Source organism: Diabrotica virgifera, chromosome 3 (assembly GCF_917563875.1).
Source record: "Diabrotica virgifera virgifera chromosome 3, PGI_DIABVI_V3a".
Lineage (NCBI taxonomy): Eukaryota > Metazoa > Arthropoda > Insecta > Coleoptera > Chrysomelidae > Diabrotica > Diabrotica virgifera.
The window spans coordinates 36224360-36241672 of record NC_065445.1 but is presented as its reverse complement, the minus strand read 5'-3'; the positions used below and the strand labels follow the sequence as shown (position 1 = coordinate 36241672).

At 29.9% G+C, this 17313-nt stretch overlaps 1 protein-coding gene across 1 annotated transcript in view; it reads left to right on the top strand.

Annotated features, from left to right (window-relative positions):
- The window catches only part of LOC114345250 (protein takeout-like), a 40921-nt gene that overhangs the window by 11384 nt on the left and 12224 nt on the right, over positions 1–17313 (top strand). The window contains exon 3 of the mRNA XM_028296071.2: positions 357–550. Coding sequence (XP_028151872.2) covers positions 357–550 — 194 coding nt within the window. The remainder of the gene's footprint in view (positions 1–356; positions 551–17313) is intronic.

The following is a 17313-nucleotide window of genomic DNA, read 5'->3' as shown; positions in this document are numbered from 1 at the left end:
AAACTGATTAAAAACATTGATTTTTTCGATATAAAACTAACACTTTCGATAGCAAATAAATCGAAAACTATTAATTTTATCAAAAAAATGTATAGAACAGTGTTTTTTGCTTAGAAGGAATGTTCTTATTAACTTTTGCGGTCAAAATTTAATAATAAAAAATTTCCACCGCCGAGCTGGACGGCAACCACCCCCATGGTAAAAGCGCCTTTCGGCATGATACATATTTTGATCCTTGGACTATCCACTACTTATCCTCAAATTGTCATGCAAATCGATCCATTCTGTAAAAATTGCTAGGTTTTGTCCTATTTTAAGCTTCATTACTTGGACTATTACTTTATACTATTTTTTAGGATTACGTTTACCGACATTAAAGTATTCGATTTAGATAAAATTGATGTTAAGGAATTTCAGTTCAATACAGAGACCTTAAAAATAAAAATTTCTGTAGTATTTCCGGCGCTTGTAGGAATAAGTAAATACAAACTAAAAGGAAGAGTATTAGTGCTAGACGTTGATAGTTATGGTGACTTCTATGGAAATTTCTGTGAGTATATTCACGACGTTGATTATTTTAAATTAAACCTTAGTAGCAAAAAACCTAAACACATTTATAGATTTGTAAATGATTGTGATCCATTGGCATTGCAACATTTTTTAATAGTCGTCTTTAACTCTAGATTTTGTAGTTCTTTATCTCGATAGGTATGTGGAAATGTTAGATTCAAATGTAAAATTATACTATTCTTAAGATGATAACATCTGGTAAATAATTATTTCTATGCTTCTTTTCCTTCATCTTTTATCACTTATTTCGATTTGGACAGTAAACTTCCATCATTGTTATACTCAATTATAACTCAATTTGAGATTGGTTTTACGCTATGTTAATCAAATTCTGACTTCCACCGGAAGTTACTTTACTATAGACACAAGCAAACGTTCTCTTAGCCCAAATTAATTATTGTAACTTTAAACTCAAAAAACTATTCACACGAGTCTTGAGAAAGGAACTGCCAGCGAATAAATACTTATCTAGGAGGAACCAATAGCATAGAAATATAAACTGATAAACTGATTAACCATTTGAGAAAAAAAAAGAATAATGACATACTACAGAGCATAAAGCCTGAACTGAGAAGAGTACCTATTTCACAGAACTTTTGGCAGAGAGTAGAGTCGAATTTCAAAAACATGGAAATCAATACCAAGACAGAATTGCAATAGTAGGCCAATAAGATTAACAACAGAAGAAATTAAAAATGTATGTAAACAGCTGAAGAGGAGCAAATCACCTGGACCAGGGGATATACTCGGTGATTTGTTTAAGTATGGAACAAACAAATTACACGAACATCTTCGGCAATTATTTCAAGAATGCATATAGCCCAATAAATGACCGTTTTGGAGTGTAATTTCCAGGGGCAACTCCGAATTGCATGAAAATTTGGATTTAAGTTCTACTAACCCTAAACTTTAAAGTTGAATTTGTACCGTTGGTTGCTTTTACTTGGGGGGTGGCATTTACCCCTTCTCGGGGGGTGAAAAACGCGTGTTTAAAATAAGGCCGGAAATGGATAAATTGACTTATTTTAAGCACCTTTTGTTCCATAAAGTTTTTTACGTTAGTCAATACTTTTTTAGTTATTCGCGATTTAAAATGTTGAATTTTCGACAAAAAAACTACGTTTTCAGACCGTTTTTCCCAAATAACTCAAAAAGTAAATATTTTATCGAAAAAAATACTTTTATCAAAAGTGTAGCCTATAAAAAAACGAAAAAAAATGGTGTACCAGTAAAGTCTACAAATTGAGTAGAAGCAAAGTTGTAGCTCATGAAAAATACGTTCTAATTCGTCTAATTCCAAATCGAATAATTCAACGCGAAATCACCGAAGAAAGAAGCGTTTTTCGGGAAAACCTTATTAACATTTTTAAAGTATCGAAAAAAGTTTATTACTTGATTTTTACAAAAGTTTACAGCATCAAAAGTAAACGAGTTACACTGAAAAAAAAAAGTTGACCCCTTTTTTTTGGTAACAAAAATCGTGAAAACCTCCCTCTAGTTAGCACCCTAAATGAAATTAATCGTTTGGCTTTACCATCTATTTTAACTGTATGTATATTTTTTATATAATCTGTAAGTTTGATTAGTTTGAAGTGCTTATTTTTGAAAACATTTGGTTTTATATTAAAAAAAAATTTTCTAGAAATTTTTGAAAAATTTTATATTTTCAAAATAACTTAAAAATTATTAGTGATAAGAAAAATATTAAAGAGTAAAGAAATGTAGGTTTTGCTATTATAAATATGCTAGTTTCATTTTGTTTCTCCGTAAGACAAAAATTGGTTAAGATATGGTTGTTCAAAATTTGCATACACTCGTGATTAGTGACCCATTCAAGCTTTTTCAATTATAACCCTTTCAAAAATAAACACTTTAAACCGGTGAGACTGACAGATCATATAAAAAAATAGAGAGGTAAGTAAATTGTTTGTAAAGGCGGTAGCCATTAATTTCATTTGTGGAGCTAAACACGGCGAGATTTTCATGATTTTTTACAAAAAAAAAAAGAGGGCCAACTTTATTTTGAGCGTAACTCGCTTATTTTTAATGCTAAAACTTTTGTTACCAATTAAAACAAAGCTTTTTATAAACACCTTAAAAAAGTTTAAATTGGTTTTTCCCGAAAAGTGCTTAATTTTTCGATGATTTCACCTTGAATATTCGATTTGAAATTAGACGAATAAGAACGTATTTTTCAAGAGCTAGAACTTTGTTTTTATTTGATTGATAGACTTTACTGAAACACCGTTTTTTTGGTTTTTTTATAAGCTACACTTTTACTAAGAATATTTTTTTCGATAAAATATTTACTTTTTAAGTTATTTGCGAAAAACCGTCTGAAAACGTAGTTTTTTTGTCGAAAAATCAACATTTTCAATGGCAAATAACTTGAAAAGTATTGACTTACGTAAAAAAGTCTATACAACAAAAGTTGCTTAAAATCAGTCAATTTATCCATTTCCTGTCGTATCTTGAACGTATGTTTTTTCACCCCCGAGAAGGGGTGACTGTCACCCCATAAGTAAAAGCAACCAACGGCACAATTTCAACTTTGAAGTGGAGGGTAAGTAAAACCTAAATCCAAATGTCCATGCAATTCGGAGTTGCCCCTGAAAATTACACGGTATCGCCGAATTTCCCGTTCATTTACTGGGCTAATAAACACAAGCGAAATCTCCATGGAATGGAAAACGTCATATCTCACTACTATACCTACGTAAAAATAGTAATTAAAATAATTTTGTGAAAATTACCGAGGAATAGCTGTAACCGAATCTATCAACACAAATGAAAAGGTTTTGAAGAATCGAATCGAGAAAGATTATTTAGATTTAGATACACTATTGACTACATTTTCTCTTTAACCCAGATAACAGAAAAAAAATATGGCACGGAATCAAGAAATTCTTATCACCGGCTTGGAACAAAAATGGCGTAACTGCAAATTTTGTCAATTCCTGTTTATTACGTAATTAACTTCTAAAATACTGTGTACAGATGATACAAAAGCGACAGAACTGTAACATATGTGCTGAGCCACTACAGAGTAGTTGCGTCGTTATTGAAATACGCACCATTTTAGATATTGTTTCAGATGAATAATTACGCAACTGTAAATAGGGTTGAAAATGGGGTGACTAAATTAAGAAAATGAAATTCGGACCAATAGGGAAGAAAATAAAAGCCATCGCTGTAGGAATAAACGGCATACTAAATATTTAAAAATAGTTTTTTTGTACAGAAAGATTTTAAGATCAAGAATGATGCAACTGCAGATAGGGTTGAAAATGGGGGGATTAAATTAACAATATGAAATTCGGACCAATAGGGATGAAACTAAAAGCCATTATTATAGGAATAAACGCCGTACCGATGCTCCGGACGGTTACTCTTTATTTAATCACTACCCAAGTAGCACAATAAAAAGATTTTAGTTTTATTTAAGGTTTATAAAGGTTTTATTGTGGTAAATAAGAAGATAATGGTTTTAAAGTTACCTTGTAGATATACTGCCAGAACTTTAAAACTGTTAAGCATTTGTCACTAGTTTTAAAGTATCTAATAAGAGTATGAATATTAATCTTAATAGATAATTTGTCTTATTGTAGTTTTAAAATGGTTTACTCTCAGTTCACTTTAAAACTAATCAGTTTTTTTAAGAACTTCCAGACTGTTTGGTTTTATTAGATTCTAGTTTGTTACTTTTTGGTTTTAAAGATTCTCCTGATATGACTAATAAAACCTATTATTAAAACTATTTGATCTCAAGACTATTAATTATGTCAGTAAAACATATGCCTTAAAACTATTTTTTTAGTTTTCTTTAAAGTTGCTAAAGTTGCTAAAGAATCAATTTGGTTATCGTAAAGACTAAACTATGCTTCTTGTTAAAAACAATAAAACTAAACTCATCCCCTCTTCTTTCATGTCAAAAATGGTCTGCCGTTTGTCTTACAGCGAAACAGTGGCGTAGTGTGTTGTAAAAAGTGGAAGTACAGTTCTGGACCTCGGAGGTAAACTACACTATGTCGACATGGCGTTTTTTTTAATAAGTATTTTTAATCCACTTATTTTATTAGTTGGATTATACAAATTGGTTATTTATTATCTCTAAAATATTGTCATATTGTCTTTCAACCAATTATGGGATACATCAGATTTTTATTAACATCCTAAGTGCTCTAAACTTTGTTGCAAACATACGCTAAACAAAATTGTTTGAAATGACATACTGTAGTTTACCTCCGAGGTCCAGAGTTAGTATGGAAGAAATAAGTCGCAAGTACTTAAAATATAAACGAACTGGTCATTTTAAAAGAAAAATACAACACACACAGCACTACGACGCAACGCTTCGATTTTAGATTAAATTCACATTAAAACCGAGTGGCATTATTGACAGCAGCATTAAAACACAATGGTTTTAATTTCAAGCCCACCTTGCTTTTATGTAGGATATATGCTCTCGGAAAGGTATAAAATAAAACCATTTGATCTTAACAATTCTCTGCCGATAAAACAAATAGTTTTATTTGGATTTCGGCCATATTGCCTTCTGGAGATGCTGAAAGCCATGATATATTAAAATGTAAGGCTTACATAAAAATTATAAATATGCGTCTTAACATAAATTCGATTTATTTTAACATTAAAACATTAAATTGTAGATAAAATTATTTTTATTTTAAATTAATATTTTTCGGATTAATTTTTTTTTTTATTTTTTAATCGCCAAAAGTCAGAAATTTTAGTGCGCGTGAGTTATTTAGACCTATTTTTGTTAACATTATCAATAAAGTTGAGTGCGCAAGTGTTTTTCTTCCTTGGCAGCAGTGGCGGCTTTTCTTTATGTGCTGCTGAGCTGCAGAACTACCAAACAACCATAGCAAATCTTAATTATTAAAGAATAATTAATATAGTTTTATTTCAAATCTGCCATATTATCATATTAAACATCAACTGTTAATAATAATTCACCAACAACGATGATTAATATTATTTTTTTTACGTATTTACTCCTCTAGTGAAACCGTATAATTTTTTTACGTATTTGGTGCTCCAGTGAAGCAATCTTTTTACGTATTTGCTGCTCCAGTGAAGCCGCGTCGATAACAACCGAAACACTGGCAGCGGTAAAATGCATTTATTAGGCAAACGGCGATCTTAGCCGATGTGCTTCGGCAATCGGCTGATTAACGGCCTCGGAAATGTGTTTGCGAGCTGCAATTCACGACAGTTATTCGTGACCGTTGCATCTGTGCCGTGTTTAGAAATTCTTAGGTTACAATTTTGTTTAATTTGTTTTGTTCGAGCGTGTTTAAAACAATGGAGTTTCAATTTAAATTAGGTGTAAATAAATTTCAAAAACTTCACTATCAACAACAGTTGATTATAAAAGAACGTGGCCGTCCTATGCCTGATCTTAATATTGAAGTGTCCGGTAAAAGCCGTGGAAAAACATATACGCGTAAATTTAATAAAGACATGTATCTACGAAATCAGTGGATTTGTGGATGTTCCGAAAAAAATGCTTTTTTCTGTTTTCCGTGTGCATTATTCGGCGCAGATAAAGAGGAAAAATTGTGGCGCGAGACAGGAGTGCGGGATCTAGTGCATTTAAGTGAAAAAATAAAGAAGCATGAAAACACGCAAACTCATATGAACAATGAAATGCGATTTGCATTATTTGGGAAACTTAATATACAGGCCCAACTTGACTCTGCTTATTGGATAAATATACAAAAACACAATGAAGAGGTGACGAAAAACAGGTATGTTTTGTCAAAAATAATTGACTGTATAAAATTCTGTGGGGCTTTTGAGCTCGCCTTACGAGGACACGATGAATCTGAAACATCAGATAACCCTGGAATTTTTCGTAGTTTAGTGAATTTTTCTGCTGAACTTGATAAAACACTTAGTGAACACCTTACAAATGCGACAATTTTCAAAGGTACCTCAAAAACAATACAAAATGATATTTTGGATTGCATGCTAGAAGTATACGCTGAGGAGATTTTAAACGAAATCAATGAAGCCCCATTTTTAGCAGTGATAGCTGATGAGACAACGGATGTTTCTATGAAATTTCAAATGGTCATTGTTTTTCGTTATGTAAAAAACGGTGCTCCAGTTGAAAGGTTTTGGACTTTTTTGCTTCCAGAAAAACATGATGCTGAAACCTTAGCTAACACAATTTTGAATGTTTTAGACCCAATATTAAAGAATAACAAAAATAAGCTCATTGCACAAAGTTATGACGGAGCAGCTGTTATGAGTGGGATACATGGCGGAGTGCAAACAATAATTAAGAGAAAATATGAAACTGCTCATTTTGTGCACTGTTACGCCCATCAATTGAATCTAATAATGTCAAGAGCATGTTCTATTAATTCCCAAGTACGCGTATTTTTTGGAGATTTACATGATATACCTGGATTTTTTAGTCATTCACCTCAAAGAATAGCTGTCTTAAATCAAATAGTTGGAAAAAATATTTCTCGTTCAATCCCTACACGCTGGAATTTCAATATTCGTACAGTAAATGTCGTTTACGAATATAGAGACTTTATTATTGAGTGTATGGAGCAACTAGAAGAAGAGTCAAATGCTATTACTTCCAAGGAAGCAAGAGGACTTAGACGTATTCTGGAAGATCAAAATTTTACTTTCTGGCTGACTGTTTTTCATTATATTATGCCACATGTTGACGTTTTGTACAATAATCTTCAAAAAAAGAACATGGACCCAACCGAAGCACAGAAAGCTATACATGTTTTTGAGCAAAGTATTAACAATGTCCGAAATAAAATAGACCCTATCATACATCAAGCTTCAAATTTAAATGCGGCGCCTAGTGTCCAAAAAAGGAAACGCCCAAATAACAGCCAACAGGATCACCGTATTGCCTGTCTAGAAGTTTGTGATGTTATTATAAACAATGCAAAAGAACGGTTTGCATATACAAATCATCTAGTTGCCGCAACACTTTTATCTTCAGAACATTTCGAAAAATATAATAATAAGTTTCCTGAAAATGAATTGGATTTAACTTGTACAGCTTATAACTTCTTTGATAAAAACCGTTTGCGAACAGAACTGTCAGTTTTGTATTCCAATATCGAGTGTAGAACATTAAAAGGTGCAGTGCCTTTACTAAAATTTATAATTTCTAATAATTTAGAGGACACATTAACAGAAACCAAAAAGTTGATACAAATTCTGGTGACTACGCCAATGACCACAGCAGAAGCTGAACGTAGTTTTTCAACTTTAAAACGGATCAAAACATTTTTAAGAAATTCAATGCGCGAAGACAGATTAACAGCCCTTTCCACACTCTCGATAGAAAAAAAGTTCATCGCTTCAATACCGAACTTTAACGATAAAGTAATCGAAAAGTTTGCGACAAAAAAGGACCGGCGTATTAATTTCCAATTTAGAAAAATGCAATAAATGTAAGTTAATCAGATTTTTATAGCATGTCGTTATTAGTTACTATTAATTAGTATTAAAGCTAATTTTATTGTTTTTGTTTTCGTATGTTATTCTATTTCGGACTTCATTAAATTGGAGGGTCTGAGAAGTTAGCCACAGTAGATTTTCATAGAACGTTGAATTGAAGTTTGACAGTGTTGCCATGTGATTATAATGTATAAATGTATAATATGTTGCACGCTTCAAATATACAGAGAAAGCTTTGAAAACTATCTTTTTTACATTATTTTATGGATTTTGCTATTTTTTAATGTATGTAAAATACGAACGAATAAATATTTGTTGTTTGTTTTGATATTAATTGTTTTGTGGCAATTGTCCTGATAGGCTACTGAGTAGATTTGGCAATAGACTGAGAACGTTTAAATTTGCGTTTGCCAGATTGCACAGATGTTCCGCAGATATACATTTTATGACTTTCTTTTTATTATATTATATTTCTTTTTATTATTTTATTATTTGGAATGAATGTACCTGAATACTGAAATGCTTTTAGTTACTGAAAAGTGTTTACTTCGTCAGTACGTTATTTTTGTGTTCATTTTGTATTTTTTAAAATATTAAAATGCCTACAACTATCGTAGCACGTGAAAGACTTTTGAACATAGCGCAAATGCGGGAAGAGCGATTCACTTTAGGGGAAATATTTACAAATTTTGAGGATAATTTTAACGCATTAGTGTGGTACGCGATGCGGTTACTAATTAAAAATAACATTCTGTGCAATCTATGCAATAATTAGTAAGAACTTAATTAAGCGCAATTCCTTGTCGGACGGATACATATGGAAATGTAATGGATGTGGTCAGCGTACTTCAGTAAGAGATGGACTTCATTAAATTGCGGGGTCTGAGAAGTTAGCTACAGATACAAGGAAATGAAGGCCTAACAGTGTTGCCATGTGTTCTTAGAATAAATTGGGAAAGAGCATGTGATATGTTTTTATTAATTTATTTATTGACAATAAATGTAAAACATTAACTACATATGTAGATAAAATAACGACAAAAATTTTTAAATTTTTAATTTTTAATGTTTTCTAATTATCTCGAAATACCAAGATTTTAGTATCAATAATAAAGTTAAAAAAAAGTGTAAAATAAGTCAAATTCTGCTGCTTTAAGATTTTACTATATATTTTTTGTTTATTATAATCTATATGAAAATAAAATTTGTAAAATAAAGTGCAAAGTAAGTAAAATTCTGCTGTTTTAAGATTTTACTATATACTTTATTTATTATTATCTATATAAAAATAAGATTTGTATAAATAATAAAGTCGCCAATAAAATAATTACAGATTATCTAATAGTATAGCATCTTTTCAGTTGAACTTATAGCAATCGAAAAAACTGTAACATTGATTTAAGACAAGAATATTAAAAAGCTGTGATAATAAGAGACTCCAGAATATATGCAACTGAAAACACAGATATACAAGTCCACAGAAATAATAAAGCTGTGATATAGGCTCCAGACTATATGCAACTGAAAATACAGATATACAGTACTATTATACAGATATACAGAAAGTCCACACTACTATTATATAGGAAAAATATAATTTATGTAAAATGGAAGTGGTAGCTATTTATATGGGTAAAAGGTAGGTATATATTTTTTTGTATAAATATATAATATTATAATTCCATAACAAAACGTCAACCTGGTAACAAATGTAAATTTAGTGTTGTGTATTATAATGTATGTGTATTAGTATTAATTAAAGTACTTATTTGAAATGACAAATATCGCGATAATAAAGTGTTTTATTTATCAAACCGACAAACGCAGAAATTAAAAAAATTGCTATTTGTAATAAGTATAAATAAGTTACATAAAACTGTCAGAACATTTAATAATTAATTAAAAGAAATATACAGATCTACAAATTATAGATATGTAATAAACTTAGCTTAAAAAGTCACATAATATATTATACACAGTGCCAAGTGCAAATATGTGAATTAGTAGAATAGTGATTTATTTGATTATTCGTCAACGTTAATTGGTAATCTTTGTACCTACTGTTTTTCGAAATGAAGACTCTATTTAAAATGTTATATTAAAAATTGAAGAATTGTATTTTGCTTTGTATAAAAGCATTTTATTATGATTTGTATATAAAAAAGAAATAGAGACACATCAATTTACTGGTCAAAATATTTAGAACCACATGTAATATTACATTACAAAACCATTATAAAAAAGTTGGAAAAAATAAGTTCTGTTTCTTTAAACGTTCAACCTATACATTATGTAATTGGATCTAAGTAATTACATTAATAATAAATCACAAAGAATGTGAAATGTGATAATGTATAATAAATTTAAGCAGGTTCAAAGGTACCTAGTAAGCACTTTTAATAAATAAAATTTTAAAAACTGTGGCTAAATGACCTGCTTCTTCATCTTCTCTCACTCTCTTTTTCTCTCTCTCTCTCTCTCTCTCTCTCACACACACACACACACAAAAACATACATACACACAACTTAATTAAAAAGTGTAAACTAAACTATATAAACTGATTTTAAATTTAATTAAACTATGAATTGTTCTGCTAAAAAGCAAACTGAACTAAATTAAACTAAACTAAAAATTCTACTACCGACTGACTAAACTAATCTTAAATTTAACTAAACTACGAACTGTTCTTGTAGACAAATTAAAAACTCTACGAATCTGTCCCTGTTTTTTATCCGCTCTCTCCATTGAAATTCGTCCAGATATGATTCGAACAAATAGAAGTTCCGCATTGTCTGCGGAGCTTCTTTTTGCTCGCATCCACACACTTTCAATGGTCTGTGTATGAACACTATCATCATCAGGGTCTACAAAATTTTGCTAATGAATCACAACCCTGTGTTCATACACCCCTCCTTCTAAGCGACCGATATTGGTATACGCCCTCCATCCATCGGAAACAATTATTGACCCCGGTAAAATCATTCTAAAAAGAATATTACTTTATTCCCTGGATATATATTTGTAACAATAACATACCTGGATATGATGGGCAATAGTATTTCCTCGCTTTTTGCTGCCACCGGTATCACGAATAATTTGCCACTATTCCTCTCCACAGCACCAAAAATCCAGCGTCCGGGCCTATAAGCACCTCTATTGTACTTCCTGGGGAAGAAGTAAAATTCATCAATTTCTACCGTAATGGGTTGACCATTTTCATCGAATCCTCCAATTTCCACAGGGTGCTCTTACAAATATCTGGTGCACACTTCTCGACAGAAATTGCACCAGTCGACAATAGTGGTTCTTCCAACCCCAGATTCAATCTTGATCTGGGTTTGTGGGAAGTCATTTGCAAAGCCATAAATGATGACTATCATTTTCTTCAACGGTAGCAGGCTTTTGGAGAAGAACGAACCATCTCTTACTGAAGTACGCTGACCACATCCATTACATTTCCATATGTATCCGTCCGACAAGGAATTGCGCTTAATTAAGTTCTTACTAATTATTGCATAGATTGCACAGAATGTTATTTTTAATTAGTAACCGCATCGCGTACCACACTAATGCGTTAAAATTATCCTCAAAATTTGTAAATATTTCCCCTAAAGTGAATCGCTCTTCCCGCATTTGCGCTATGTTCAAAAGTCTTTCACGTGCTACGATAGTTGTAGGCATTTTAATATTTTAAAAAATACAAAATGAACACAAAAATAACGTACTGACGAAGTAAACACTTTTCAGTAACTAAAAGCATTTCAGTATTCAGGTACATTCATTCCAAATAATAAAATAATAAAAAGAAATATAATATAATAAAAAGAAAGTCATAAAATGTATATCTGCGGAACATCTGTGCAATCTGGCAAACGCAAATTTAAACGTTCTCAGTCTATTGCCAAATCTACTCAGTAGCCTATCAGGACAATTGCCACAAAACAATTAATATCAAAACAAACAACAAATATTTATTCGTTCGTATTTTACATACATTAAAAAATAGCAAAATCCATAAAATAATGTAAAAAAGATAGTTTTCAAAGCTTTCTCTGTATATTTGAAGCGTGCAACATATTATACATTTATACATTATAATCACATGGCAACACTGTCAAACTTCAATTCAACGTTCTATGAAAATCTACTGTGGCTAACTTCTCAGACCCTCCAATTTAATGAAGTCCGAAATAGAATAACATACGAAAACAAAAACAATAAAATTAGCTTTAATACTAATTAATAGTAACTAATAACGACATGCTATAAAAATCTGATTAACTTACATTTATTGCATTTTTCTAAATTGGAAATTAATACGCCGGTCCTTTTTTGTCGCAAACTTCTATTATTTTATATTGGCCGTGGTTCATGCAGCACACCCTATAGCAGATGTCACGAGCCGCCACTGCTTGGCAGTCCGAAATAAATAAGTACTTTTTATTATTTTATGGTTACAAAAAATACGTATCTATACCTCGTCCAATTTACTTACCGTTGCACGTCATCCGCGCCATAGCCTGTGACACGATACAAACACGAAATATTTAGGCGGTGGGTGTGTTCTTTTTTAGAATCAAAATGATTCTAAAGGGGAACACACCTACCGCCTAGATATTTCGTGTTGGTATCGTGTCACAGGCTATGGCGCGGATGACGTGCAACGGTAAGTAAATTGGACGAGGTATACCTATCATAACAAATGTAAACATTTGTTGGCCTATATGGATTATATGGGTTTAAAGAATTATTTAATATGGTAAATTGTCTTTAAAAGACTCCACTTAAGAAACCTTTTTAAGTTTGCTATAAAACTGCTTGCACTTAAAGTGTCGTTTAACATGGTTTTAAAAGCACCTTCACAGCAGCTTTAAAACCAGTTGCGTAAGAAAACAAAGTTTTAAGAAGATTTTTATTTTTGGTTTTATTGACCTCTTTCAGAGTTAACCCTTTTATGCTGAAAGCGGTTTTATTGCAACCTTAAGGTTTACTTAAAAACCAAATGGTTTTAATTTTAGTTTTATTCTACAGTTTTAAAGCATCCTTAAAATACTTAATAAAACCGTTCGGTGCTACTTGGGTATATTAAATATTTAAAAATTTTTAGATGAAGAATAGACCAGGGTAGAAAAATAAAAACGGGAAAAAAATCAATACAGGTATTTGAAGGTGCTAAATCGTAGGGAGGATATAGTTATTTAAAAATACATACAGAGGTACTCGTAAATCGACCTCATTTTTTTATAAAAAAATGCCAAAGTCAGAAAATATTGTTTTTTGCCTATAGCATTTTTAGTATCATATTTACAGCAAAAGTTGTGTTATGAAAGTTGTGTATCACAAAAAAACGATTAATTTGAATTTTTACAAGTTAAAATCCATCAAGAATTAACCGAGATAATTGCAAAAAACCACGTTTTTTGCACTATTTTGGAAATGTTAATAACTTTTACTAAATAGGTCGTAAGGAACTTATTGTAAATTAATCATGAGGTAATTAAGTGTCTTTATTAGTTTACAAAATCTCAAGAAGATCCATTTGTTAGTTTACAAGTTATGTTAAATGTTTTTCCCAGACATCGAATGTTTAAACAATCATTGTTGCCCAAGGAGTATTTTCAGAGCTTTTTGGCAAAGTGCAATGACTACTTAAAGACTCAAAGTACTAAGAAAGTTAAAAAAAATAATATATTTGTTTTTTAAATGTTGTTAAACAAGTCGATAAAAAAATGGTAAGTTCTTTCCTTATAAACAATTAGAATATCTTTGCCATTTTTTCTGATAAATAATTATAATTGGTTGTGTCAAAATCTGGTAAAAAAATGCACATTAAAATGAAAAAAATAACTTTCTAGGACCAATAATAGCCAAGTTATACTTTTTTTTTTGAAAAATCACATCTCTATTGTTTATAAATATTAAGAGTTGAAATTTTTACAGCATGGTAATAAATATCTATATTTTATATGACAATTGATAAGTACGAAATATCTTCTATTTAAAACGAGTAATAACCCTGTAAAGTCAAGTTACTCACGCTGACTGAGCTGGGACCGTGTGATATGGAAGAATGTCGGAGTTCAGTTTCTCTAGTCGAGATTTTGCTATAGAAAGTTCAATTTGGAGCTCTTGAAAATTTTTATAATATCTCAGCTTCCAGAGAACGTAGAGCCTTCAATTTTTTTTTAAATTGGGGTAACTCGACGAAAGAATAACAACTAGCTAATTTTCATTGACCGGAAAAAGCGGAAAATTCTGGAAAATGGATTTTTTTATTCAATATTCTATTTACAACGTTAACAGTAATATATTTTGATAAATATTTTCATAAAATATTATAGATTTGTGAATAAATATTAAAATATAATTATAGTATGTATATATTTATTTATATACAGGGTTGTTCATTTTATTGGCCTCAGTGTCTGTACGGAAAACGACTTGATTTAAAAAAAAATTCTTCATAGAAATATACAAAGCCATTAACACTACAATCTAAAAATAATATGAATTATACAGGGTGCTTCAAAAAAGAGTGGTATGTCAAAGATATATTTTTAAATTGCTCAATTTGAAACAATATGCTAGCTAGACTATACCTAAGTACAGGGTGTTTTAATTTATTTAAATTTTTAGAAGAATGTAAAATTTTAGAAAAAAATTAATATTTACGAATCTAAGAATCGGTGACAATTTTTTCTTAGATCTTCATAATAGACTATTTAGCATATTTAAACAGATGTTTATTGTAACAAAATTTATAATTACTTAGATCCAGTTTCACCAACAACAAATAAATCAATGAATGCTATTCGTCGAATAAAATGTATTAGATGTTTAAGTTTATATTTTGTTTCAATATAATTTTAATAATTTAAAGTGAAAGTGGCGAATTTACTTTCTTCTAAATATTTACAGTCAGATTAACTTGCCAATTTACTCAAAGAGTAAGTATTTTTTTGATAAATAAATAAAATAAGTCTTATTTGACGTTAGTAAAATGGAGATATGTCAGTTAATTGGTCGAATAACTTTAATCATAGAATAAACTACGATTCGTCGTTGGTGAAACCGGCCATTAATCGTACATTTTTAGATTTAAAAACTAATTGGAAACAATAACATTCTCAAATTAAGAAAAAATGTATATGTATAGATTATAATTATTGATCTTCGTTAATTCTATACAGTTTATGTACAGATTTATTAATTTCTTAAACATTATCCCTAATTTTTTTAAACAAATCTTCTTCAACTTCACTTTTCTCATCTATAATAACTGTCAAAAGATTGTAGCATCTTTTTTCGTCAATATTATCTTTGCAATATATGCAAAGCTCGGTACAATTGATTTATTTTAAGAAATTATGGATAATGTGGAAGAAATTGATGAACCTGTACAAAAGCTGTGTAGAATTAACGAAGATCAATAATTATAATCTATACATTTTTTTTTTTCAATTTGAGAACGTTTTTGTTTTCAATTAATTTTTAAACCTGATCATGTAATTATAAATTTTGTTAAAATAAAAATCTGCTTAAATATGCTTAATAGTCTATTATGAAGATACAAAAAAAAATTTGTCACCGATTCTTAGATTCGTAAATACCTGTTTATTTTTTTTTTCTAAAACGTTCCATTTTTTTTAAATTGAAATAAATCAAAACACCCTGTACTTAGGTATAGTCTAGCTTATTGTTTAAGGGCAAATTCAAAAATTTCATCAGGTGTAGGGTGTTCCATAAAAAATATGTCTTTGATATACCACTCTTTTTTGAAGCACCCTGTATAATTCATATTATTTTTAAATTGTAGTGTTAATGGCCCTGTATATTTCTATGAAGAATTTTTTTTAAATCAATTCGTTTTCCGTACAGACACCGAGGCGAATAAAATGAACAACCCTGTATACATACTATAATTATATTTTAATATTTATTCACAAATTTATAATATTTTATGAAAATATTTATCAAAATATATTAGTGTTAACGTTGTAAATGAATGTTGAATAAAAAATACATTTTCCAGAATTTTCCGATTTTTTCGGCCAATGAAAATTAGCTAGTTGTTATTCTTTCGTCGAGTTACCCAAAAAAAATTAAAGGCTCTACGTTCTCTGGAAGGTGAGATATTGCAAAATTTTTCAAGCGCTCCAAATTGAACTTTTTATAGCAAAATCTCAACGCGAGAAACTGGACTCCGACATTCTTCCATATCACACGGTCCCAGCTCAGTCAGCGTGAGTAACTTGACTTTAAAGGGTTATTACTCGTTTTAAATAGAAGATATTTCGTACTTGTCAATTGTCATATAAAACATAGATATTTATTACCATGCTCTAAAAATTTCAACTCTTAATATTTATAAACAATAGAGATGTGATTTTTCAAAAAAAAAAGTATAACTTGGCTATTATTGGTCCTAGAAAGTTTTTTTTTCATTTTAATGTACATTTTTTTACCAGCTTTTTGACACATTAAATTATAATTATTTATCAGAAAAAATGACAAAGATATTCTAATTGTTTATAAGGAAAAACTTACCATTTTTTTATCTACTTGTTTAACAACATTTAAAAAACAAATATATTATTTTTTTTAACTTTCTTACTACTTTGAGTTTTTAAGTAGTCTTTGATTATCTATCACTTTGCCAAAAAGCTCTGAAAACACTCCTTGGGCAACAATGATTGTTTAAACATTCGATGTCTGGGATAAACATTTAACATAACTTGTAAACTAACAAACAGATCTTCTTGAGATTTTGTAAACTAAACTAAACTAATATTTTCTGACTTTGGTCTTTGTTTATAAAAAAATGAGGTCGATTTACGAGTACCTCTGTATGTATTATTAATAAAATATATCCCCCTACGATTTGGCACCTTCAAATACCTGTATTGATTTTTACCCTGAAATCGCTCATATTTATTTTTCTACCCTGGTGTATTGTGGAGAAACACAAAACACAAAAACACATACTTATTATGTGTTTTTGTAGATACACATTAAAACTAGTTTTGGCCCTATAATATAAATATTTTTGTTTATGTTTTCAGTTTTGTTGAATGTTTTTGTTTTTAATTAATTTTTAAATCTAAAAATGTACGATTAAATAATTATAAATATTATTACAATAAATATCTGTTCCAATATGCTGAATAGTCTATTATAAAGATCCAAGAAAAAATTTGTCACCGATTCTTAGATTCGTAGATATTAATTTTTTTTTCTTAAACCTTACATTCGTATAAAAATCGAAATAAATCAAAACA